The sequence below is a fragment of the Siniperca chuatsi genome, linkage group LG2 (genome assembly GCF_020085105.1).
Source record: "Siniperca chuatsi isolate FFG_IHB_CAS linkage group LG2, ASM2008510v1, whole genome shotgun sequence".
In the NCBI taxonomy this organism is placed as follows: domain Eukaryota; kingdom Metazoa; phylum Chordata; class Actinopteri; order Centrarchiformes; family Sinipercidae; genus Siniperca; species Siniperca chuatsi.
Genome location: NC_058043.1, coordinates 28611468 through 28639375, shown reverse-complemented (window position 1 = coordinate 28639375; position 27908 = coordinate 28611468). Strand labels below are relative to the sequence as shown.

At 38.5% G+C, this 27908-nt stretch overlaps 1 protein-coding gene across 4 annotated transcripts in view; it reads right to left on the bottom strand.

Moving 5' to 3' along the window:
* LOC122869544 (contactin-4) overlaps positions 1 to 27908 on the bottom strand; it is a 125530-nt gene that overhangs the window by 54882 nt on the left and 42740 nt on the right. For all 4 annotated transcript variants that reach the window (XM_044182692.1, XM_044182673.1, XM_044182683.1 and 1 more), the window contains exons 2-4: positions 8301 to 8447; positions 2592 to 2715; positions 2054 to 2229 (exon numbers count right to left, since the gene is read on the bottom strand). In XM_044182692.1, the coding sequence (XP_044038627.1) occupies positions 2054 to 2229; positions 2592 to 2715; positions 8301 to 8361 (361 nt within the window). In that variant the 5' untranslated portion in view covers positions 8362 to 8447. The remainder of the gene's footprint in view (positions 1 to 2053; positions 2230 to 2591; positions 2716 to 8300; positions 8448 to 27908) is intronic.

Here is a 27908-nt window from a genome sequence, read left to right as displayed (position 1 = left end):
AATTCTAATCAATTCATCCATCCAAGTGGAAATTTGAAGAAATTCCCTCAAGGCGTTTCTGAGATATCGCATTTATGAGAATGGATGGACAGACAACTCGAAAACATAATGCCTCCGGCCACGGTTATCGCCGGCACAGAGACATAAAAATGATTCAGGGATTTGTTGGGTCTCTGTAAATAATATTATAAAGAGTACGGTCTAAACCTGCTCTATAGGAAAAGTGCAATGAGATAACTTCTGTTATGATAAAAATGTATAAAATTGAATTGAATTGAGTCAAGTTAGCTTAATAGGATACTCAGGGCTCTGTTTTGGGAACCCAGCGGTGTGGCGCAGATCGCAGTCAAGTGCGCCTTGCCCACTGCTTCGGGGGTGCAAATGCACTTTTGGTATTTCTGTAGACGGGCTCCCTCGGCCCACCTGTGGCACACTTGGATACGGAGCGTGATCAGGAAGAATACATCATCATACATTGTAGGTAGGCATGTTAGAGGCATTTATGGCCAATCACATTCATTACTTTCATCTTCTTTGAACACAGGGCTCTCCCTGTCATGATGCACTAAAAGTTTGGGAATCGTGTGGAGAGTTTTCCTCTGAGGAAACTTATTGTCAACTGGGATGTGCAGCACTATACAGGAGCCAAAAGCAGATAATGTTTCTTTTTAAATTGAATTCACATTTTTTGAGATGTTGAAGATCTGATGGTCATCATGTATAATTGTTCACAATTTTATTTGTCATCACAGTGATCCACACAATAACCATCTGCAGTCAAAAATACCACAATAGTGCACTAAATAAAATTAAAGTTGAATTAGTTTTTTCCTGTTGTATTGTTGTATTAATTCAGTTAGATTTGACTGTTTTACATGCAAAAATGATTGCGACTTAACAGTGTGCAACATCACTCCAGTTAGAGACTGCAAATGAAACAGATACCTGATGGCCTTGAGTATAGGCTACCTACTACCACTCATTAATCTTTATTCTGTCTGGCTGGCATTATCGGAATAAAACTTTTTTGTCTTTGATCACCTGTCAGCTGGTTGAAAAATGTAGAAATAAAAGTGGAAAGGCAAACAAAACATGAAAAAAGGTGTGCGTTTGTGTGATTTCAGAGAGGTTTATATGGGTGTGACTTCACCAAATAAAGTGAAGAACACATTATGGTCATATTATTATGGGTAATATTATTAGCTGTCAACCTGTTCAGAGCAGGCGGGTGGCAGACAGTGCAAGAAACACTAATCTTTGGCACCAAGATGGCAGTGTGCTGTTGGATTGGCATCGCCTCACCCTCTACCACGCCTCTCCTCTCACTGGGATGTATGGCGTGTCACCAAGATACCAAACTGGCGCAGTCGAGGAAATAACGTTAGTGCGGTTTGCAGGTGCAACACTGCATTCCACGTTCTGTGCCAATATGAAAATTGAGCCCTCAATTTGTTACCAACTACTAACATCTACTGTATTTTTAAAGAACGTTCCTACAATAACTGCAAACAAGACTATAAGTCTATAGCCTAGCTAGCTAATCCTACTACTATTTTTGCATATTAAGAGGGTACTGTTAGCATGCTGGCATCTAAATGATAGCATATTATTGCTACGCTATGTAGACTCAGTTTTAGAGGTATCCTGTCATGAAATATTTGACAAGTGGAAGACTTTACCTGTTGGTGATGCTAGATAAAACATCAGAGGACTAAATGTACCAAATTTCATGGCAAATAAATGTAATCTGCAACAATTTTGATGATCGATTAATCATTTAGGTCATTTGTTAAGCAAAAATGTTAAATATTCTCTGGGTCCGCTAGTCTTGTATTGCATTACACTGAATATCGCTGGGTTTTAGATTGCTGGTATGATATTATAAGATATCTGAGGTCTGAGAACTTGATAAACATTTTTCACTATTTTCTGACATTTCCAATTAAACCAAATGATTAATTAACCAACTGATAATGAAAATAATCATTAATTGCAGCCCTATTCTAAATAATTTGTACAGTACATACAAAAATCAGCATAAGACTCTACTCACATGCAAACTGGACCCTTGCCTCCCTGCTGACAATGGTCCCAAATGTGTTGGTGGCGATGCACTGATACACTCCTCCATGATTGATGACATGAGCATTATTGATCAACAGGTTCCCCTCTACAAGGCTGTAGTTTGGATCTGACTCTGTGTTTATTTCTCTCCCATCCACTTTCCACCTGTAGTTTAATTACAAAATAAAAATAATAATCATCATCATCAAACAGAACACTTAACTGTTTTTGGTGAGGGGTCACGTCACAACTACGCCCAGTCTGCTAATACTATGGTGGAAACTTCATTTTAATTTTTCTGTTGAATATTTGGGGGAAAAAAACAGAAAGCATGCACCAAAGAACACGTGGATAAAAATGTACCTTCTACCTCTAATGAATTACTACACTGAAATGTAAATGTAGCCAATACAGTAACACAGCCTGTTATCATAAACAGCTCAATAGAGCACTTTGTACAACACATTCACATACTACATACTGTAGTCAAACCTTATAGATAATCAAAGTGCAGGCAAAACACTTACCTATAATGCGGAAGAGGGTTTCCTTTAGCTTTGCAATTAATAAACACCTGCTTATCATCAGTGCTCAGAGGGAAAATACTGTCACTAGGCTCCTGGGTGAAGACAGGACCATGGCGTGTATTCTCTGTGTTGAAAAAACACATTAGCTGTACAATGGTGCTGAGCAAGTGACACTGAATAAATGCAAAAATAAATCACTCAGCACTCACAAAACTGTATATAACTCTACACCCATATAATTAGCTGCCAACGTGGCTCTTTGAGTGCATTCTGCATTTAATAAACACTCTTGTGCACATGTCACAAGGCAGATAATGCACTGCGATGAGAGAGCAATTAACTAAAGATAACCCTGTAGCATATTGGCTAACAGGCATATTCTATGCAGTCAACACATGAGTTTTTTATTTTTTCGCTTTTGGGATTCAGGTAGGGCAGGTTTGGTTATTAGCAAAATATCAAAGATATTTATGAATACTAATACAATTATTAATATTATCCAAATTATTAATATAGATTAATAAGTACGGGGCACCACCCTGGGATCAGGGACCAATAACCATAAAAGGTGGCTGTCCACTTAGGAATGCCAATATTTAAAGTACTACCTTACATTAATAATACATTAACTGTCACAACCAGCTGTTATTGCAACACATACACAAAATAACCACAGGCAACTGCTCTTTAAAAGTGCAATAGAATTTATTTAACTTTAGCACTGATTAATAATCAATAACTTCAGCCAACAAAACACTCATCTGCTCAAAACACAATAGACATACACCAATCAGCAAGCATGTACAGTGTGGGCGTGTGTGTGTGTGTAGGTATATGTGGGTTGGTGTAGGTGTGTGTGTTTTTGGGTCAATAGAGAGGAGAAGCAGATGACGGACGTGACCACATGGGTGGTTGTCAGTGCCCGATCCGTACTGGCTGCCCGATCCGTTCTTCACATGCGCAAAAGTGGTCCTGTAAGTCATCGGAGGTTACCGCAAATGTGCCTGTTTAAAATTATTCGTGATTTGAATGAGTGATCATAAAACAATCCTACTCCCACTCAAGATAACAAAATGTTTTTTAATCATTGGAAATGTAATAGTTCGGTCAGTGTATCATTGGATAATCTGTACTTCATTTGTAATTAAAAGATGAAAAAAAAAGTAATTCTGTTTTGTTTTAATTCGGTGTTCATTCAATACAATTCATTCAATATATGAAAAATACATGTTCCAGATAATATGTCATAATGAAAGTTGTTGTAAATATACATCAGAGTATATAATATAAAAAATAATAAATTATTTTGAAATCACAGTGTAATCTTCAATTATATAGTTCTGTATTTTTAACTTACACTACTATAATATTGTGTTGTTAATAAAGTAAAAAAAAACTTGCTGGTTATCTCTTTATACATCTGTGGGCTGTCAAGTAACATGTTCACACACGTGTGGTACAAATTGGGCAGTAATAAGTACGCGCCTGTGCAGAACGAATAGGGCAGCCGGTGTTGACACAGATCGGGCACTGACAAGTGTCAGGTTTTTTATAACTTCAGTAAATTCCCTATTACATAATAGTGAACTATAAAATTTCCAATGATTAAAAACCATTTTGTTATCTTGATTTGAAAGATTTAGTTTTAGTATTTTGAACAGGCACATTTGCGGTAACCTTCTTTAACTTACAGAACCTATTTTGCGCATGTGCAGAACAGATGGCAGCCCATACGGATCACAGCAGTTACTCACAGAGCCAAAATGGGGGGCAGGCCGGCGAAACTCAAACAAAGGGTTAAGAACCAAAATGGTGGATGCATGCTGCGTGGCCTCAAGATGGCGTGGAACATAGCTAGGTTAGGCTACCACGCTTTCTGGGTTGGTTGAGATGTAGGTGGGTACAGGTATACATGAAGTGTGTAAGTGTGTGTGTATGTGTGTGTGTATGGGTTAGTAAAAGTAGAGATAGAGAAGGTACACAATGCAAAGTACAAGAAATCTCAAATGCCGTGGTAAGACCATAGAACATGGGCGTAGTGTCCGTGACGTCACCCATAGGTTTCTGAAGAGCCATTGTAAAGCTCAAAGCAGGCAGCTCAAGGCGCTTCTGGCTTTCACCTTCTTTGCAGTGCCTGACTCCAGCTAATCCAAAACCTGTCACTCTGAGCGTCCACGTCCTTAATTATGCATAACTTTAAACCTTAATATAATTTAAACGGGTGAGTTATAAAATAATTCACACCCCTCACAGTTTTCATGAAGGAGGAATTTGTGTACCAATACACAATGGAACATGCTAGGCACGAAATACACACAGCAATACGAATTGCAGCTGTCCGTTATTTCCCACAATAATGCAAAGCAAAATTCACAACGATGAAGCTTGGATGGAATAACACACAGTTATAAACTGTATCTCTGCCCAGACACAAGCCTCTTACTTGGTATCGCTTCTTGATAGCGATTTAATGAGTTCAGTCCGTTCGATTTATCCGGTGGATTCACCTCAGGTTTGGATATAGACATTGGCTGGGACACCGTTTGTTAATGGCTTCAATGGCAAAGCTGTTCCTCTAAGGCAGTGGGGGAAACAGCAGTCGACTTTTGGTGGGAAGAGAGTGGCTCAGCGGTTCCTTCTCTTCCGCGAAGAAAACGGTAAATCCGAATCTTCCTTCTGCAGGTAAAGGATTGTTATGTGGAATATAACAATCTCTTTCAGGATCCAAACACAGCAAACATAAAACAGTCTGTTGCTCGTCTAGCAAGTTAAGATTTCATCTAGGGAGTTCACGTGCTTTTGTCCCCTGTAGCAACGGAGTTGCAGTGGAAAGATGGTGAGCGACTGTTGCGCTCTGCCTTTGATGACATCATGACTGGAGCGCAGGAAATTCCCGAAGTGGTGGCTTGTTCAGTAGGAATCCAGAGTTTGGATTCAAATGGAATTCACACACAGATGTGAATTAATGGGCCTGAGGGAGCTTGGTGCTATTTCTCCTAGTCCAGCCTTTTTGTTACACATACAGGCCTCTGTCTTTGTTCTCCACACATGGTGGTGAGGCCCAACACCACCCTTATTCACAATCAGGATGTTTATATGCACAGTAAGTAATTTAGTAATTGTATTAGTGTACTGTAGATGCCCAGATTAAGGTAATAGTTCAGTTAAAGCATACATGGTTTACAGTAACCTGACTTCACCAATACATGTTTTTTTTTTATTATTATTTTCAAGCTACTGTTGAAATGGAAGTGCAGTTACAGGAAAAAAACGTCATTATTGTTGCACTGATTAATTGACTGGGGGCCGCTGATTTTGCAGACTGAGATGACAAATTTTATCAGCTGTAGCTAGCTAATTAAGCTAACTTTTTTTTTTTTTTTACCATTTACCGTCATTAATGTAGTTAGTTAATGATATGCTCCCTCCTTGGCCTTGGAAGTAATGCTGGGTTAGGTTACTATTGTAGTTAGTAAGCTAATTAGCCAGTCATGCTAATGACTGCAGCTTATGAGTAGATAAGCACTAACTGTTTAATTCATTCCTTACACTTTTACTCTTGTGTTTTTAGTTTTGGAGAGACAAATAAAAAGTCCCCACTCTCCAAACTCTTTATACAGAGTATCGCTCTTACAACAGCCCCATGTATACCGCTTGGGAATGTGTAAAATCCAAAGTTTGACAGACCTGGTCTACCTATTTATGGTTGCTAGGCTATGATTGGACAATTGCTGGTTGGGGGAGGGGTTTAGCAAATGGGCAATTCACAGAACGCTTTAACACAAGCTCTATTACTTGTGATGTTAAAGGGACAGTTCATCCCAAATTCAAAAACACATATTTTTCCTATTACCTGTAGCGCTATTTATCCAAGTCCAAGTTTTGGGGATATCGGCCATAGAGATATCTGCATTTTTTTATATAATGGGACTATATGGCACTCAGCTTGTGGTGCTCAAAGCGCCAAAAAAATACATTTGAAAAATTCATCAGCAATGTCTCTTTCCAGAAATCATGACCCGTTACTCAAGAAAATTCACAGACCTTGTTGTGAGCAGTTTCATGTAGGAACTATCGGTACAAAGAAAATAGTTCCTCTCTGTTCCAATCAAAACACAGACAGCAACCGGTCTAAGCTTTATTACATGTCAAGAATATTGCCTTACTCTGGTTACAATCTAATTATTAGAGCGTCTGCAAAGCTGTTTTATATATGCATGTTGTTTGGGCATGTGTGTCTGCACAGTCGAGCTTGTTGTTTTGGTTAGCTCCAGTATCAATACACAGGAGTAATTACCCTATGTTGCACTAATTACTCCAGTGAAATCTAACATTTCTTCAATAGATACTGGAACACTGGTGTCCACCCTCTCTTTCCTCTGACACTGTGTATCATACGCCAAGCTGCATGCTAGTGTTGCGCTTGAAAAATTGTTCATTTTTCTTTTCGTGCGCTTAAGAGGATGAGATGCTTTTTTAAACATCTCTAACCTTGACTAGGACAAAGAGCGCTTCCTCCCACATCATCATCATCATCCTAATGAGTGTAGGAGTCTTTGCCTCAGGTAAGGGCCTTGTTTCCCTAGCCTCTAAGGGAGGTGCTTCATTTTTACCCTGATTTGCGATGTCCTTTAAATTAAACAAATTAATGAACCTTTAATAGCCGGGCAATTTCACCTTGGAAATGATCGGGTGGTTTGTGTGTATGCTTGAGAACAGGCCTGCCCTGTAAACACACCAACTAGATGACCATTAGCACACATGAACACACACACACAAATTACACCCTACTCCATATGCTGAATACATGTAAATGTTTGTAAATTTGTTTGATGACTTGCAAATGGTTGGCTTAAGTATACAGTATATCAGTCAAATGTGACTGTCAACATTAAATCTCGGTTAGCTAGGCTGCACAGGTTACCGTATCTAGACATAAAGTGAGAGCTCTTAGAGAGATTTTAACTCCTGAGCTGTAGCTCATACAGGTATTAGAGAAGTGAAGGCTAATGTTACTCTGCTTTTCTCTCAGTGGAGAGGAGCACCTTGGCACACTGTGGATCTATGTTGCTGAGAATGGAGTACAGAATAAATTAGTGTTAAGAAAAGAGTTAGTGTGGATTTTTATAGTGCTTGCCACATTTCTTGTAAGTGGTAGCAGTTGGACATAAAGCAAGAAAATTGTATAATAAAACAGGGAGGCATAGAAAGACCAGAGAGATAATTCTCTCTTATACGTCTGTCTTCTGTTGTCTCTCTTCAAATGTAAATCTAACAGTGAGTTACGTTTATCAGAGGTGATCAGAAAAGAAAATTTCAACTGTGGTTACGGTTAACAATTGAGATCAAAATTTCAATATTGTAGTCATTCTTTAGAATGACTCCAGGCAGTTTCACTTCACCTTGTGACAACTTCATCCTGTAAAATAACAAAAACTATACCACTAAATTCAAATGTCTGGCTCTGTGGTTCTTATTTGCCCTGAAATGCTCCGCTAAGCCCTTTATAAAAAAAATTCTTTACAAACTGGTAGTAGATTTTGTTTGCTCAGATACAAAAGCTACTAAAATGATGATCCCTTCTGAGACTGCTATCATTCCCTTTCAAATGAAATGATAACCTAAACATAGATGAGAAAGAGGCAAACCCTCCCAGAGATGTATGCGTATCAGGTGTGTCATGAACGTCGACTTGACTTGGTGTCTCACCAGCCAGGCACTCTTTGAGTGACAGAAGGATTAACAGTTCCCATGGCAACAATATCTTCATTTTCCAAGGTCAAAGATTCTCCTTCTTCCCATCCAGTTGCCAGAGAGTGGAGAATATTTCCTGGGCAAATGCTCGTCTGTTTGACTCTGAAAGAAAAAGAGATGGAGATGAGGAGATGCATACTACATCAAGCCTTCTAGAAAAAAAAGAAAAAAAAATACAGGCTGGAACTTGTGGAAAATCGGTGAGCCATTAATAATTCATTCAACCAAATAAGCAGAGCCAAGAGCCCATGCCAAAGGGCCAGCTAGCAGCTGATACTGGGGAGTTGATACTTAGTGTATACATACTGCTGCTATCTCCCAGGAGCAAGTCAAGCAACAACAAAAAAAAATAAATGCTCGCAGCAGCAGCAACAGATGAGCAGAACATCCTACCAAAGGTAATGCTAAGCTTTCTAAAAACTGTTGGTTCAACATATTTACTCTAGTAAATTGTGTGTTGTATTAAGTGTACGGTATATATCACAGGGAATGCTAATGAATGCAGACAGACAAACTGAACTGAAGCAGAAAAAATAATTCTTCTGTGGGCAAATTGTTCAAACCACTTCAAAACATGTAGACAGGCAGCACATCTTCCATGGATCATGATGCCAGGAACTATTGCCAATGATTTATAACTAAAAAGGAAGCTTTTATAAGTTGGCCAACCTTGTCAAATAACATTACAAGTAACATCATACAGTTTATGCTGTTTTGATGCAGTCTGTATTCCAACACATTACTTCTAAGCCCATTCTTGAAAGCTTCTATAATCAATATTTTTATATTATCAATGGATCAAATGACTATGTTTAAATTAAAGGAGTTGCTCATAGTGATGAACCCAAAGAGAATTATCACCTGACTCTGCAGTTCCCCTCATCTCTATGGAGAGTGAATAGTAGGCTGACATTCATCAGGTGGCCAAACTACAGACCAGACAGATCACCAACTACAAACCTAAGCTCCCTACTCCATTAACAACTTATGCCTGGCCAACGAACTGAATGAGTTCCACTGTCACTTTGAGAGACAATGGGACAGTCCTGACACCATCCCCCTGATTCCATCCACCTCCCCACCTCAGCAGGGGCCTGGGTCTCTCCACAACTACCCACCCCAGACGCCCCCTCCCTGTTGCAACATAGACTCTCTCCATCCTGGAGAGGGACGTAAACTGACTGTTCAGTCAGAAGCACTGTGCTGATCAGCTGTCTCTGGTGTTCACAGACATCTTAAATACCTCACTGGAAACATGCCATGTGCCAGCCTGCTTCAAATCATCCCCGTCCCCAAAAAACCAAGGACCACAGGACTTAACGACTACAGACTTGTTGCCCTGACCTCTGTGGTAATGAAGTCTTTTGAGCGCCTTGTGTTGTCCTACCTCAAAGCCATCACAGATCCACTCCTGGACCCCCTGCAGTTTTCCTACAGAGCTAACAGGTCTGTAGACAGTGCAGTTAACATGGCCCTTCACTTCATACTCTAGCACCTGGACTCCCCAAGAACCTACACCAGGATCCTTTTTGTGGATTTCAGCTCTGCCTTCAACAGCATCATCCCAGCTCTGCTGCAGGACAAGCTCTCCCAGCCAAGTGTGCCTGACTCCAGCTGCAGGTGGATCACAGACTTCCTGTACGACAGGAGGCAGCATGTGAGGCTGGGGAAACATGTCTCTGACACCCCGGACCATCAGCACTGGTTTCCCACAGGGCTGCGTTCTTTCCCCTCTGCTCTTCTCCCTGTACACCAACAGCTGCACCTCCAGTCACCAGTCCGTCAAGCTCCTGAAGTTTGTAGACAACACCACCCTCATTGGGCTCATCTCTGATGGAGATGAGTCTGTCTACAGGTGGGATATTGACCACCTGGTGACCTGATGCAGTCAGAATAACTTGGAGCTCAACGCTCTAAAGACAGTGGAGATGGTTGTGGATTACAGAAAGAGCCCAGCCCCACCCGCCCCTGAACATCAGCTCCCTCACCAAGAAAGCCCAGCAGAGGATATAATTCCTGCAGCAGCTGAAGAAATTTAACCACCTGAAGACAATGATGGCGCACTTCTACACTGCCATCATTGAGTCTGTCTTCACCTCCTTCATCACCATCTGGAATGGTGCTGCCCTGCAGAGAAGGTGATTGGCTGCAATCTACCATCCCTCCAGGACCTGTATGCCTCCAGGATCCTGAGGCATTCTGATTGCGGCTGATCCCTCCCCCCCGGACACAAACTGTTCAACTCAGACACTCCCCTCCAGCAGGAGGCTGCGAGGACCAAAACCTCATGCCACAAAAACAGTTACTTTCCGTCAGCTGGCCCCACCTCCATTGCTTTATTTTATTATATTTTTTATATTCTTTAATATCTTATTGTCTATTTATATATTTACGATTCTTGACCTGCAGTACTTGCTTTATCTTTCTTTATACTTCTTATATCTTTACTATGTTTATTGTCAGGCACCAAAACACTAAAGCAAATTCCTTGTATGTGTAAACCTACCTGGCAAAATCTAATTCTGATTCTGATTCTGGGGGATATCCATGCTCTAAGTTTTTTAACTTCAGTTCCCATGATGTTTTAGGGGATAAACAGTAAGTATATTGCCATGGATTCAGTAAGTTATGCTGTGGGCTACAGCTTGAGCCCCATTTTTTTGTTTCCCTATATTTGTTTACATTTTGCCAAATTAGCTTTTAGCAGTCCCTGTTGTGTGCAATGTACCCATGGATGTACCTGATGGCCTGATGGTCTCAGACAAGTTCTGGAATTGTCCGTCTTTTTCAATGATTTCTAAGCAGATTTATTGATGTTTATTTGCGATAGACATAATGATATCCTCATGAAGTGTAAGTCACACTGAATCTAAAGCTATCATGGCATTATGGAGGACTGCAATTTTTGACGCAAATTGCAGCAATCGGGTGGTAAGAGTTTTAAAGTACCTTAATTGCATGAGCTGCGTGTCACCGCTGCTGGCCAAATCAGCACACCAAACTACAATAACTAACTTCCTGTTGTTTTCAGAACACTGGTACATAGGTACATAAGCTGTCCCTTTCACCTCACACAGTATCACATCTACCCCCAAACTCTCCCACGCCGCCCTCGGGTGGAAATCATGCTAATCAGGTTAGCTCTTGGATGCAAAGTTTAGCTCAAATAGCTCACATAGCAAATGTTTGTATAACGAATGAAAATAAGCATAATGTTTACATTTTTGAAAGATTATATCTTGTGTGTTTTTTTATCTGTGCCAAAAAATTACCTAAGATACACCAAATCATGACTCCCAAAATGAGGTACAGACAGAACCATTACACACCTACAATCTCAGGTAGATAAGAGATATGGATGTGTTGACCCTGCTTTTCTAAGAATACATGATTGCCTAAAGATTTTTTGTTGCTAAATTTTACCACATATAAGTCAGAAATGTACAGAAGTTAATGATTGTTAAATGTAAAAATTGTTTTTAGTTTTTATGTGTGCAAACTTTTATGAGCTCTCATAAAAAACACAATATTTACAAAGATTGTCTTTCCTACAGCTTTTCTGTATCCTTTTCTGTCTCACTTCCTGTAGTAAATTGTTGCAGACAGATGGATGTAACAAAACAGGACAACTCACCAATCATGGAGGGAAAAAGGGAGAAAAAGCATTAGCTATGTATGGAGTGAAGTAGATTTATTCTGCTTTCCATTATGTATTCTAAGGGGGCACAATACTGATCATCCAAGCTTCATCTTGTCAGTCATCATTATTGATTTGGTTTCCACTTTTTTTTAACCTTCTGGCTTTTTGTTTGTCATCCTGCCCACAGTCATGAGTCTCAATCAAATATGGAGGGATGGATCAATAATGGGAGATTTGGTTGATGTCTTTCCTTATGAGACTCACTGGGTTGATATATTTGCCTGTTCTGGAGAAAACCAATGAAGAAACTTTATCCATCTAACAACAGAGGCTGCATTCTTTTGAGTGAATTGGGACTCTGAGCTATGAAATGTTCTCTTCTTTCAATAAACTGCTCTGCCTTGTGCTGTTCTCAGTCTACTTTAGAGTCAAAGGTAAATTTTATGTTGATTAAGGTACTGGATGAATAGGTACTAAATTAATGACACAAAGCTGCATATGGTAATTACAGTTAGATGCAGGGCTTATTCTTTTGTGAGTAACTTTAAATCGATGTTAAATGTTTTCCAAACATTGTCAAAATGCCTATCTGCAATCAATGCTGTTATGGGCCCGCACCTGTAAGTAATTCCAAATCAATATGTTTTAAAATTCAGAAGCTCTTGCCAAGCACCATGTGAGGAACTTAGAACAAGTCAAATTAGACTAAGATGAAAATACTACAAAACCTTGAACTGAACTACAGAATCTTGAAAGTGGTTACAACTAGCTACCTTATAAACTGATACATATGAAAAAGTATGAGGTTCTTCATATTGATCAAACTGATTTGATAATCATGTCTTTGCCATTTTGAGCCTGAATTTGAGTTTAAATGATTTGGAAGCTAGTTTTTAGAAGCATTTCCACCTTACCACAGTATGAGGTGGATCTAATTGCACTATTTGACGTATAACTTCTAGGTAATATCTATATTGATACCCACATAATTCTTTCATGCATGTGAATCGAAGACAGATCATTTGCCAAAACAAGGATGCTCAATGAGGAATTACTGCCATTGGTATTTAGTGGATTGTGAGGAAATGGGAACCATTACAGTCCATTGCAGAGGTTGTCTAACGAGCCCCTGCAGCCTTGAGTCATTGACGTATGTGCTCTGCCCAGTGATCGATGTTAATTTATGTTCGCTGTAGTCAGCTGTCCACTTTCACTTTCAAACTGATCAACTTTAGTTCGTCTACTCACAAACACGTGTCTCCCTTGTTCATTAAGCATTCAAACTCAGACTCAATGACCCTGATTGTATTTAGCCATAGACAGTAGCTATTATGCTATCATGTGGAAATGTAGAGGCCACAATCCCGTAAGGTATATAAGTGAGGGAGCTGGCACTGTTCCTCTGTCAAATAGCACAACTTTGTTTTAATGATGCACAGGTCCTTGGCATCCTTGGGGAGGATGTGTTTCTTGGTCACAGTCCAGAAATTTTTGATCCCCATGATTAATTTATATACCCTAGAAAAAATACAATGGTAATAATTCTTGTGCCCAGCGGATAGTGGTCGCAGGTGTTGGAAATACCAAATGGGATGAGGCCAAGCTAATGGTGCCTGGAAGGAAAACTATCTGTCAGGGATAATCCCTAATACTGTAATACCCAGGCATAGATAATGTGCTTCCCCCGCCTCTCTCACTAGCCCGTGATATTGAGATAGCTGTGGCGAATTTATTAAACGAGGAATGGATATTGACACGGATAAATGTATGTATCCAGAGTTAGTATTGCCTGGTTTAATGTTTAGTGAAGATTAGCTTCCCACTCTGGAATAGCCAAATTAGGCTAAAAAGAAGAGGTGGAGGGTGTCCTCTGAACTCTGGTGAGCCATGTTCCACTTCATTACAGTCTGAGTAATTGGTTAAACATGTGACTACAGAAATTAACTTCAGCAGCCTTGTGAGAGGTAATTAAGGTTCTTTTTTCCTTTTTTGGGGCATACCATGATAAATTTGACCTTGAGCATCACACAGGGACCCATAAAGACATCAACCTGACACCACATTATCATGGCTCAGAGCCCCAACAGCCTGAAAACATATAGCCTTGCTGATTGTAGTAATTGTTCAATAAACTAATGCTCATATTAAAACATGTTTTATCTGTATAAGCTTCAGTTTACAGCTTTTTTCATCATAGAAAGCTGTAAATATCAAGAAAAGCCTCCTGATCGCAGATTACAGTCTATCTTAAATCCAGTCAGCCACATTAGTAGTGCTGCAACTCAGGTGGCAAACTACCACTCATTGTGCAAGTGCATATTACACATTGACTAAGAGAAAGAGGAGAATACTGAAAGCTAACATCCTGTCAATTCAATACAGACACATGAAACTGAACCATACATGAAATTTTGGCGTGGAAAGCCCAGGGAAGACCTCAGATGCGAGATGGATACTTATGAATGCTCAAAGTAAGAAGATACAAAGATCCTGAACTTTATTGGGAGAGAGTTCAGATCAGATCAGATCAGAAATACTTTATTGATCCCCGAGGGAAAACTCCTTTGTTACAGCAGCTCACTATCACGTCAGTGCACACAGGAATAGAAGTTCTAAGCAAATCAAAATATAAAACACTATAATACAGTCAAGATAAATTAAGTACCAAGTGGGTATAAGTATAAAATAAGTGTGAAGTACAAAGTGGGTTTACTGGTTGACGATAATAATATGGTATAAGTAATAGTGCATGAACTGTCAAGATAAGTGTCGCTATTAAGCTTATAATGAGACGGAGGATATTGCACAGCAGTAATAGAGGTATGAATTAATATCAATATCAATAAATAGGGAATTTAAAAAAAGAGTATATCACACAGGAGTATTAACACATAATATTGCACAATTATTATTAAGTATTGCAGAGATGTGATGATCAATGTCCAGTTTAATGACTTAGGGTCACATAGACTAACACTTAAAGGGAGGAGTTAAAGAGTTTAATGGCCACAGGCAGGAATGACTTCCTGTGGCGCTCTGTCAACCTAGTTAGGTCTGTAGCCAAGTTATGACCAGATTCTGAGTTGTATCCTTTGCATGTGTGTAACTGTAAATTGTCCATTTTTTTCAGTTTTTAGAAGGAGGTGGATACACCTTGTCAGTGTTCTTCAAACAGAGCAGTTCCATCTGTAGTGCCCTTAGCTTTTACTTGCTGCACTCCTCCAATTAAAATGCTTTCCATTAGACTGACCAATATTTATACTATGTCTGGAGGTGGGGGCGTGTGGAGGCGTTGATGAGGGCGTTCAAGGGTGTGGTGTACCTGGGATTGCCATAGATTTTAGGCAATCTGTCTATAGGACTGTTTAACTGTATTTGTTTCTGGAAAAAGTCAAATAACTTCTGTTATAATGGATACTATACTGTATCAGAATCAACTGACTGATTGTGTAGCCTAATAGTGTTAAGTTACTCTTTAATAATAAAATAATAAATAATAAAATTTAAGGGACTCTTATCAAAAATACTTAAGAATGTAACAAAAATGAATATCTGCCAATATAATGTTATCAGATTTTTGGGGGCATTGTATCCCGCAACAGTGTAGAGATGACAGGAAATGAGGGAGACAGACATGTAACAAAGGTCCCAAATTGGACTCATAGACTTTGTAGTTTATGGTTGGCTACTTAACCCCTAATGCACAGGGGCGACCCATTATCTGAATTAAAATAAAACTTCAGACATTAATACTGGCCTAAAAAATCCAGTATATTCTTTTTGCACATCACAGTGTTATAGCAAACAACATTAGGTGTTCTAAGAATGACTTTGTAGCTGAAATTACCCTTTTATGATGATGCAAAAGATGATCAGCAAGACCTTTTTAAAAATGTTTCTTTTTAATTTTTAGCATCTTCAATGATTCATGAATATCAATACACTACAGTGGAGCCCCAGTGTTTAATATTAAATAAAGAAATAATTCTGAAATAAAAAATCACATGAATAAACTGTGCAAAACATATAAATGAATGACAATAATACATGAAATACCTGAAGAAATTATTAAAACTAAAGTCATTATTATGAAATGTTATTTCATCATTCTTATTTTCATATTAACAGTTTTTTTAGGACTTCACCTATATTTCATGAAATAAAAACTATTAAAAAAATAGTTTTTATTTCATAATTTTAACAATGCTTTTATTTCATGGCACTTTTTATTTCATAGTCACATTTCATGACAGTGGCATTGTCACCGCCCTTCCACTTTTCAGCCAATCAATGCCCCGTGCCTCAAGCAAGCAAGCTCAACAACTGCAGTCAAATTTAGCCAGTTAACTCCTGTTTACTAAAGCAATAACGTAATTCTGAATCAACTATCTAGCTACAGCTGTAAATAAACACAGTACACTGACACAGAAACTGACATTTCCTTTTATTTATTTAGCTGTTTCACAGAAACTTGCAACACTGTAAAAGAATGCTCCCTTTCAAAAACAGTTATTCTTTAATTTAAAGAGTAAAGAGTACAACATTTCGATCCCAGGTTGGCTCTTCATCAGATACAGAGGCATCGAGAGGCAGCTTGGTTTATTACTGAGAATCAAAGTGAAGTTATTTATTTATTATTGAACACTTTAGGGTTCAACAATCAATTGTGGGTTAATAGAAAAGAACACACACATATATCTGCCCACACCCACATTTCAAGAAAGAGGAGAAAACCGTATGCTACCACAGCTTTTCTACCTGGAAAAACAGCTATGGTCGTAGTCATTTATAGCATGTAATAAATCATGATGCCCAACAGACAAGCATGTTTTCCACTACAGAGTTTAGTTAGTTTGCAGGATACAATCTACAAGAGATATCGGGTTTTAGGCTGCTCCTTCAACACACAGAATTGGCACATAATGGACATGAACAAATATTGCTCTCACTGATGAAAATACAAATTGAGGTCTGGTTACAAATATTTAAATGTGCAGAATATTCAGGTAAACAGGGCTGTAGAAACCACTCGATAAATGTTTTGTCTTTGAACAGTGTAGGATAGGTTTATGATTATATTTCATTACAATCATGATTTTACTGCTGGCAACAGTGTTGTTAAACCAACAATTCATCCTTCAACCAAAAGCAGTATTGGTATATAGGCTCATCATCAATCAGCATTAAGAGATCAGACTCGCTTCTCATCTTTTTTAACACACACCACTGTGAAAGAAAACCTTCAACATGTCAACTGTTTGTTATTTATTCATGCATTAGCTCCAAGGACAGACATGTGACTCAGAAATATAATAGGCAGAATATCAAATAATAGTGCAGAAATGTAGAGGCCACAATGAATGCTGTTTTTTAAAGATATTTACAGCAGTTTGTCTCCTCGCATTACTGCTCATGTAAACATGTAAATATGATTTGGTTTTGCGTAGTGGCTGATGGATCTCATGGGTGAACTGAAGCTTTACTGATCTGAAAAAAATTATGTTATTGATATTATGAAACCATATTATATCAGTCATATACTATATGGGCGGTACACGCATAACTCCTGCAGCTCATTAGTTTAAGTAGTACCTCTTTCTGTTACTTATGTTTCTTACCTTCTGTCCCTGCCATTTGTGCCTGGCAGTAACACTGAACAACTCTGCCATCAAACTATTGCAGTAGTCCATCTTTGGCTTCTACAGTAGTTTGACTGTGGTAAAGACAGTAGTAACAGACAGGGGTGAAAACAAAATCATTTTTCAACTTTATTGGTGAACAGCAGTGTTGGTTTGAAGGTATTGAAACTACAAACTATTCTTCATTGGAAACTACAAGCTACAGAAACACACAAAAAAATGTTTAAGTAGCATAAGCGACACACAAAAAGTATCTCAACAAACTGATGCTAAGGAGGCTGTTCTCATTCACTTTTCATAGTTATACCTACGAAAAGTAATACACTATAACCCACATAATAGGGAGCCACGAGGCAGTTACATTTATCAACAGGTGGCAACCTCTAGTGGCCTCAGTAATTATGACGGGATCAAAGGAGGAATTCAGATGAGGAAAGATAAAGAGCGTCAAAGTCCATGTAGGGAGGTGGACGGGGTGGATGGATGGGTCAGGGTTCGTGTCCCGTGTGAAACCAAAAGTCAACGTTGTCTTATTTTAAGTTATGTACGTAGGTTTACGTAAGTTACGTAACCTACGTAAGGTAAGTCACGTGATTTACTTCACGTGACTTACTTGTTTACGTGACTAACTGTGAGTTACTAGCGTAACTTACTTATTTTAACCGTGACTGTGAGCTTTTCCAAAACCTAACCAAGTAGTTTTGGTGCCTAAACCTAACCAAACTTCGACCGCTTCATAACATTAACCACGTGTTTATTGTTACCATGACGACGAAGGTCCGGTACGCCAGTTGCTGGTTGCTAGACATTCGTAGGATTTTGCACGAAAAATGGTGCATTACTTTTCATTAGATACGAACCGTTGTATGAAGATACGTTGTGCTAAGTGGCGCTAAAATAGCTTACACCTGGAAAGGTAACATGATTCAGAAAGTAGCGATGCTACTGGGAAAGGTAGTTCAACTAATATAGAGACGCCACTCCCCAAGGGTTAACAGCGGGACTACCCAGCCATTGAGAGAAAAAAACAGCTTGTAACTGGAAACATAACATGATATAGAAAATATAACGACACTACTCAAATGCTACTGGGAAAAGTAGTTAAACTAATTTAACGATGCTACTCCTCAACACGGGTAAATAGTGGCTTCTTTTCTGGTTTATTCACCGTGTTCGTAGTCCTAGAAATTTAGAAGGCTATGTAACTAGGTTAGCTAGATAGTTACAGGCTAGCATCTATACTTTACACTTGGAAAATCAGTTGATTTAATAAGCAGGGGCTTCATAATAATCTCTAGTTCCTCATTTAGCACCCTACCTTTTCACTGTGATTCATTGTGTCAGCAGCTGTGACCCATTTAGGGGCTGCCTCCTTCAAAGAACGAGGACTACAAAGGTGTAGCATTCATATGACTGAAGGCTACTGTGCTGAGCAGCTGCATCTCCTCCCCAAATGAGGCAGTCCATTCAGAGGATTAACCATAACATTATATAGGACATGTACTGTAGGAACAAACATTAGTCCAACTTTTCTGAATATGAAAGTGTGCTTCCACAAGAGATGACATTTATTAGACTAAAAAAAGTCAGATATCACAAACACGTACTTCCACACACAAACCAAAACTAATCATAATGACCTGAATGTCTGCACTGGCACCATAGAGGCCATTTACTCAGTGTAATTTGGTTTCCAGCAAGACAGATTCCAGCAGCGCTATCACAAAAAGACTGATAAGATTCTGCAGGTGGATAGAGCCCTGCTTACAATGGCCAAAATAAAAAACACTCTATATTCACTAGATTGCACTGTAAACATCAGAGTAAAAAGGTGTATTTTCCTTAAGAAAAGCACATGGCAAACATTTTTACACCAAGAAGTATTTATTTTGTAAAAATAGGTATCAGGTCTAAGGTCTCTTATGCAAGAGCTGTGCTTGAGGAAAACAGAACCTTGCTATAAACAGCTTCCTTTGGGAACTTGTTGAAAATTTTTCATGAAGTGAAATGTGTTGACATTCAATACTGAGCTCATTCAAAAATTAAACATGCTCACCCATTTTCTGAAATGTTCTGCACAAGCAAATTTTAAAATGTTGATGCTTACATTATCAAGTTGAATTAAAACTTGAAACCAGGACCCTGTTTGTCATATTGGAAACTATATTGACTTGATTGTTGAGGATTTTTCAATAGCGTGCACTTTTTAGTTCTTAAAAGATTTTTCTATAACTGTCTATAGCAAGAGGTCATTAAAGCTCAATTAATCAATATGTTTTAGATTAACAAATAATCAAATGACTACATGTAAAGCTGAAAGGTCACAGTGACAAACCTACAGAGAACTGAGAATTACCACCAAACTGCAGCTCAATGAAATTTTTTTGTGTCTTTTAGCACATTCATTTGGTTTTATCCCAAATTTAGTGCGTGTGTTCAGTCTCACCACTCCCATCAGCCCCCAGTCAGGCAGGAGTTTTCACTAACAAGCTCTGCTAAACCCCACAGTACACTATGTGTCCACCACCAAACAAACAAACAAAGCTAAAATCAAAAAGGAGCTAAAAGCAGTCAGTATTGGAGTTACATTTGTCAGATGCGCAGTAATGAACTTTTAATAGTCCCTATAAAAGTGGCTGACAGAGAGGTCTGATTACCCAGAGTAACCAGGACATTGTTTCAGTAAAGACACGTTGTTTTAGGGTCTTTCAAATGTAATGTTTCAGTTCTGTGAGGAGCACAAACTAAATTCCAGTCACCTCTATGGAATTGCTGTGGCAGCAGAGTTTCAGAGGAGGACATGTCAAACCCTCAGTACATAAAACCAAAACTATCTCCATGGCCACATCAGGGGTAAGTGAATGTTGGCTTATTTAAAATTAAATGAATAATGTCCAAACCTGACTGAGGTATATTGTTTGTCTGAAACCGACCCATGGGTTTCTGTCAATAAATGGTACATCAGAGCCTCTTTTCACATTTTCAAGAAGATGTTGTACTTCCTTCATAAAAGTCAGTAATATGATGTTTTCAGGGTGATGGGAAATGTTCTGTGCCATAAAACGGAAGGTATGACATAATTGTTGCTTGGGATATGCACTAGAGTGCCTGAATCAACCTTTTTATAAGCAGAAGTGGATAGAAGGTGATATCTACACTTCTGCCTACGATATGCTACAGTATCCTTTGATTCTGTAATTATACAATGAAACAAGACCAACCAGCTTCAACATCTTTGATGAATTCGCTCATTCACACTGACAAAGACTGTAGGCTAACTGAGACATCTAAGGACGAATTTATTAATTTATTTCTGTGATAGGCAGGAGAGGCTAGTTAGTTGCTACAATGTCGTGAAAAAATGTATAGCCCACCCACACCTTTCATCACCTTTCATCTCTGCAGTTACAATTTTCTCTTCCTCCTCTATGCCTCTCTCCAAGTGAAAATCATTGAAAACCAAGTCAGCAGTGGCTATCCCCAACATCTTTCAAATGTTCAGCCTTACATCCTTTCAGACTTAACCTTGTTGCTCCACAGAACAGGCATACTGAATAGGAAAAAAAATTAAATACTTCCCTTCACAGAAACGGAGACATTGAGTATGTTTGCACGCACTAGTATTCTACTTATCCTGGTTTTGATCATATTTGGGCTATGATGTTTCCATGCATGGAGTAACATGGTTATTCAGCTCCCTGATTCAAAAATTATTCAGGTTTCTTAGGACCCATTTACACTTGTCATTTTAAGTGTCCCATACCCACAGCCATATAAGGTTTAATACACTTTTGTTTGGATGCATACAGACAGAATCAGATCAGAAACACTAATGGGGAAACTCTTTCATTACAGCTGCTCACTATCACGTCAATGCACACAGGAATAGAAGTACTAAGCAAATAAAAATATATTACACTATAATACAGCTAAGATTAATTAAGTACAACAGTAGATGCTTCTATGCCATATAGCAAATCTTATTCCAAAATGTGGTGGTAATGCATCTGAAGCTGTTTGGTAATGGCTTAAAAAAAGCCAGAAGAAGAACTTTAGCAGTTGCATTACAACAGTAACAGTTTAGCTAGGCAGCTAACAAATATTCACTAACTTACACAAACACATGAATGACTCACATTCACAGACCCATCTTGCCTTTTGGGGCTTTGTGCCCATAATCGGGACCACAAAGAGATGAGATGACAAGACTAAACCAGAACCCACAGAACTTTCTGGATGACAACAGCAAATACACTTTTTAGGATGACCTGCCTAGACCATAAACAATACTATAAAGATGATCAGTAAATTAAACTTTAGAATTTGGATTAAACTCTGGATTTTCTTTTGTTCGTTTGTTTTTTTTCTGTCACAGCTGCACAAGGTCTTAAGCTTAGCACAGAATGCAATTAAATGATCAAGGAAGTTTTCCAATCACAATAACAAAAGAAATCATCATCTCACTGTCCTTGAACACAACATTATGGAGATTCAACCTATAGTCGAGTCATAAAAAAGACTTTGCATTCGCTGTTGTAAACACTGAGTGTCTGGTTGCACTGGTAGGAAAAAATGGAAGTAATGCATTTTATGGCTCTGGCAGCGACAACATTGGTTTGTTTTGAATAAGTAGAAGAACTGAGTAGTTAACATTTACAACAAGCAACCATGGCTGTCCAGATAAGAAATACAGGGATTCTGACTTCATCATCTACAAACCCAATCAACCATTAAATTAATAAATAAGTAAGTGATAAATCAAGGACAATTCAGATTACCTTTTCAATGTCTCAAGTGAAAATATATTGAATATTTTAGTTTTTGTGTCTGAAAGCAGGGTGTTACAATCCTGTAAGGCAATATTATTGTGATTTAGCACAAATTCAGAATATGAATCATGATGCATTACTCTGTCATCATTTGTCTATGTCCTTCCTTGTGTCCAGCAGGTAATTATTACTCTATGTGAAGCTATATACCTTCAAACAAGCATATATAAAATTCCCTGTTCCTGAGCTCCCACACAATCTGTTGGATATTGTTTCTCTAAGGGTTAGTACTCATATTTTGTAGAGTAAGATGGAAATCTCAATAACTAGATGATTTTTATTGTCGTCAGTGTAATTTTTGGGAAATCATCCTGAAATAGTATCAGATATGTTGCAAAAGTTCCAGGTTTTTCTCTATCTCTGCATGCACTGAACATTTATTTCAGCCCCTTCTCTCCATGCTCAGGTATCACATGGCCTGTGGGAAACCCCACTAAGTGCTCGCAAGAGAGTCACATTACAGCAGCTGCAGAGATTATGAATGATAGGGAAACTCTTTTCACATTCATTAAAGCTCCACAAATGAATAATTCATGGTTTAAAATTTCAGGCCTCAAAATATTCAACAGTCAGGCCCTTCCTTTCCAATTGATTGCTTCCAATACAAGTGATGTGTAGGAAAAATAATACTTTGATGTTAAATAATGTTGACCAATTACACTCGTTCAGCGGGGGCACCACCCAAAACAAAAAAAAACAAAAAACAAATTCATTAATAACTCGATTATTAAATGGATCAATCTCTTAACAAGGAATTGGATTCGTTTTCAATAGGTTGACCTTATCTTCTGCTTCAAAGAAAACCACAGACATCTTCTTACTGATTAAATGAGGACATTTATTTATAGCTAAATGCCTAATACCTGAATAAATGAAGGATTAATAAGGTGTAATGTTATATGATAAAGAAAATAAACAAACACAACAGATGAATAGCATTAAGTGATGAAATAAATCTGATCTTACTTGCAATAGTGAAGTATGAGATCTGATTATTAAACAAAAACGGTGAGGGCCTAATGCAACAGTAGGCCCAATTAACTTCTCTAAATGGGAATTTATATATTTTATTCAACACCAACTCTTGATCATAGAAAAGCTGAGGTTTAAGAAAAACTTAAAGACGTCTTAGAAAAACTAGGATAAAAGAATGCAAGCTCAAGGAGTTTGAGGGCCATCCTCAAGGCAAAGTCCCAGTCAAGCTCTAGCCAAAGGAGGAGGTTTCTGGTGTGGAGGAAGGTTTTTGCACTAAAACTTCTTTTTCTTTGTTGGAAATTTTTAAGATGGCTAGGTTTTCTGACTAGGGAATTTTACATTTTACGTGCAAAAATCACATACTTTCAACCAGTTACCTGAGACTCTGAACTACTTAACTGTCATAACATACATTTTAACACTACTGTAAGTGTTAAACAACACAGTTTTGCTCATACAATACAGTATAATAACTAATCTTGCACAGATTCATAATGGCGATGGTTGCCGAGATTTCAGTCCATTGGTCAGTAGATGGCAGTGTGGTCACATGGTAAACAAGAGGTTAATTCTGTAAATCAATAACTTGCTAATTTCATGTCGTGCAAAAATCTAGGACTAGGTCTAGACCTGCTCTATTGGAAAAGTGCAATGAGATAACTTCTGTTATGAATTGGCGCTATATAAATAAAATTGAATTGAATTGAATGTTTGCTGATTAATGTTAGCTGGGTTACTGATTGGTTAGATAGCTTCAAACCTCCCCCCTGCAGTCTTTGGATGAACGAGATGTTTTTGTAAAAAATACAATGCAGTAAGTATTAGTTGCTGCTTACTAGCTATCTTTTAAAGATATGATACAGTATCTAGGTTAGTTGTCTAAATTGTCAGTCATAATAAGTATGTTCTTACAATTTCACATTTTTTATTTAAATATTCTACTCAAAGTAAAGATTGCTTAAAGGAATAAACCACCCACAAGAAACCATGTCAGTTAGCTTCTACCTGGAGCTGCTTGTAAGAGACTAATATTGTTATCCTCAGAATTCGCCCTCTGGCCTGCAGATATGTGACATATGAACCCTGTTTGCATAATCTCCATAAAAACCCACCTCCCTGAGGGGCTTGTGTATTCATATTTGGATTTTATTATCTATTGAAGAAATAAATCACCAGTTTAGGGTGGCAATGTACAGTTGGTAAATTTTTGTAGTAACCTTATAATGTTCCGTAAAGTGTAACTAATGAGATTTTCATGGCAAGTAAATTTTCTGTTGTGTACAGTTTTTTCCTATGTTTCTCCTGATAACCCCACAGATGAGGTGTGAGCTTGTTGCATTCAGCATTTTGGGTGTATCTTTCCTGCATTATATGGGGGTTCAGTTTTGAGTAAATTTCCCTCAAACTTCGCTACATTTTTATTTTAATTTGTTATTTTTCACCTTTATTACTGCAGCATGTATTACCTATGGAAGCACATATTACCTATGAGAAAAATACACTCATCAACGTCAGAAAAGGAAGCACAGGGATTGGATTAAATGCACTTAATCCATCACTGCTCACAACGTCTTCTGACCATCGAGCCAGATCAGCCAGACCAAACGTCATCACAAGCGGTGTAATTGCTCCAGGAAGAGAGTGGGAAGAGAGCTGGGATAGGAGCTAAACTAATCCAGCTTGGACCTAAGGTTATTCCACTACTCAGCCTACCTCTGGCTAATGTTTGGTCGCAGGAAAATAAAATGGATAAAATAAAATTCAGGCTAACTCAGCAATGGGAAATCAGAGACTGTTGTGTACATTTTTACAGATACCTCGCTTTATCACAACATCCTGGATCAAGCTATTTCACTCGATGGGTGGACCGTGTTTGACATGACGACAGAACACAAACCTCTAGTAAGAAGAGGGGAGCCGGACTATGTGTTTACATCAATGATGCTTGGTGCTCAAACATAGTCAAAGTTAATGGACAGTGTTCCCCAGATGTCAAGTTTTTAATGTTAAAATGTCGACCATACAATCTGTCCAGAGAGTTCAACAATGTTTTTGTTGCAGCTGTTTATTTTCCCCAAGACGCAAATTCAAAAAATGCACTACAGGAACTGAATGAGATCATCAGCAGTCACATGACAAAACAACCGGATGGTGTTTTTATTGTAGCTGATCATTTTAATCAAACAGATATCAGAACTGTTTTACCTAAATTTCACCAGCATGTCCACACCCCCACTAGGGAAAGCAATACCCTGGACCATGTTTACACAAACATTTCTGGCAGCTACAAAGCCCTCCCCAACCCCATTTTGGTCAATGAGAGAATATTTCCCTGCTGCTCCTGCCCACTTACTCCCATCTAATTAAAAAGGTCAAACCATCAAAAAAAAAAACAAAGTTTAAGTGTAGACAGATGAAACTACAGCAGCTCTAGAGGACTGTTTTGAGTGCACAGACTGGCACATTAGTATGTTCCCTTAAACAATGTTAAACACATGTAAAGCATTATGCACAACTTAATCTATTAAACAGCATTGCATACACCCAACAATGGTCCACTTTGACTTAAAGCCAAGGAAAATAACAACTCTTAGAACATTTGGCACATTTTAGCATGGCAGAACTATGATAAATAAGATGGATTCACCATACATGAATGAAAGTCACTTTTCATGCTTTCTTGGCAGCAAACTCAGCAGTAATATCTGTGTAATTCATTTTGGATGCAACGTTCTTTTCAATGGATAGAAAAGCGAGCCTACACAGTCTGTCCTGAGACATTCATGTATGCGAATAGTTACTGATTTGTTTCAACTTTGAAAAGCTGAGCAGACACCATAGCCCCAGAATAATTTGAAGATTTCTGAGTGCAATCTCAAAGTTGGGAAATGTTATGTCCAATGCTTTTGAGGAAATGGAGGGTTTGAAGTGTTGTTGTTGTTTCCTTTGGAATTATATCTCTGAGTATCCTTAGCTCTTGGAACAGGTCCTGTGCGTTTATGTCCTGAGATTTGGTCGTGCTCAGTGCATCACTCAGTCTATTGCAGTGCCTTTGCAGATTAAGATCTTTTTTTTTGGTTTGGGCTTTTCATGGAATTTGTTTGTTTTTTGTTTCTTTTGTTTTTGTTTTATTTGACTATTTTTCACATATTACAAACATCGATGAAGTCGCTACTCCTACCCTACCCCTCCGCTTGATCCCCTACCGCCCTCACCCTCCAAACTGTGAATTGTCCACACATATGGACAGACAGGCAAACGGACGGACAGATGGACAGATAACTAGACAGACAGACAAACAATACATACATACAGATAGACAGGTGAACAGACAGGCAGATGAAGCAAAACATGGACAGAGTCAGAAAACGAGGGGGGTGGGGGTGTAGTAGTAAATAAATAAAGTAATGGAAGAGATGTAGTATTAATATTAATAACAGATAATAATATATAGCTAAAGGTTGCTACACAGACAAGTATAAAGTGCAGAGTCAAAGGAGAGTAATGCATTTCGTGACATAAGTCTAATTGATAAGGGATTAATTAGATATAAAAAAGTAAATTAAAAAATGTTGTCAAACTCCCGCATTAGTGTAAAACAAGTGCAGAGAGTAGTGAGAGCCTGATCAACTATGACAAAATAGTCTCTCATATACTATATGCTTGCTCTGGACTCAGGGCACACTCATCTAGGACCTATGATCATAACCCAGGAAGTAATAATCATGTGACCTTCATTTCCAGACAAACAGAACAAAACTTTTAAATTAAAAACACTCTGCAAGAGGCGTGAGGCCCTGTGCAGCCACACCACTTGCACAGCCCTTGCGACGGATATGATTGTGCTATACTTTGATGACTGACTGACTGAAAAAAAGGCTCAGTCATAAATTGCTGATGCTGTAACACCGACATCATCGCACCATACAGTATCATCACAGCTACTCAGGCTTCTGTCGACACTGCTCGGTCGCCTTGCTGGCTAGGCAATTGTAGCTGTCAGTCACCTGAATAATGTGGGAGACAGTGGTGGTATTTCAGACAAGAGAGAGGGATTTTATCATCTTTCCTCCAATAGGTCACACAGCAAATGACAAATTTTAGTAAAGGTGGGGTATAAACAGTGACTGCTTTTCTTGACAAGGCTTTGAATGAGCATCGCTGTAGAAGAAATCAGGTTCATGGTTGTCTGATTATCCCCGACATTCTGGGAATAAACCTAGGATGTTGCTTTGGCTCGGAGGCTCACAGCGCGAGACTTCAATAGGAAATGCGACATAACATAAGAAGAAACCCCACAATAGAGTTACTACATAAAAAATTCATGCCATTTTGTTGCTTCCACAGTTGAATCTCTTCAGAGGTTCTGGTGGCAGCTTCTTGGAAGAAGCCTGATGAAGAGAAAAGTCTGCTCTCAGGAGATTTTAAATGTCAGTCTCAGTGACAACCTGCAGGAAGGATCTGTACACCAGCTTTGAGC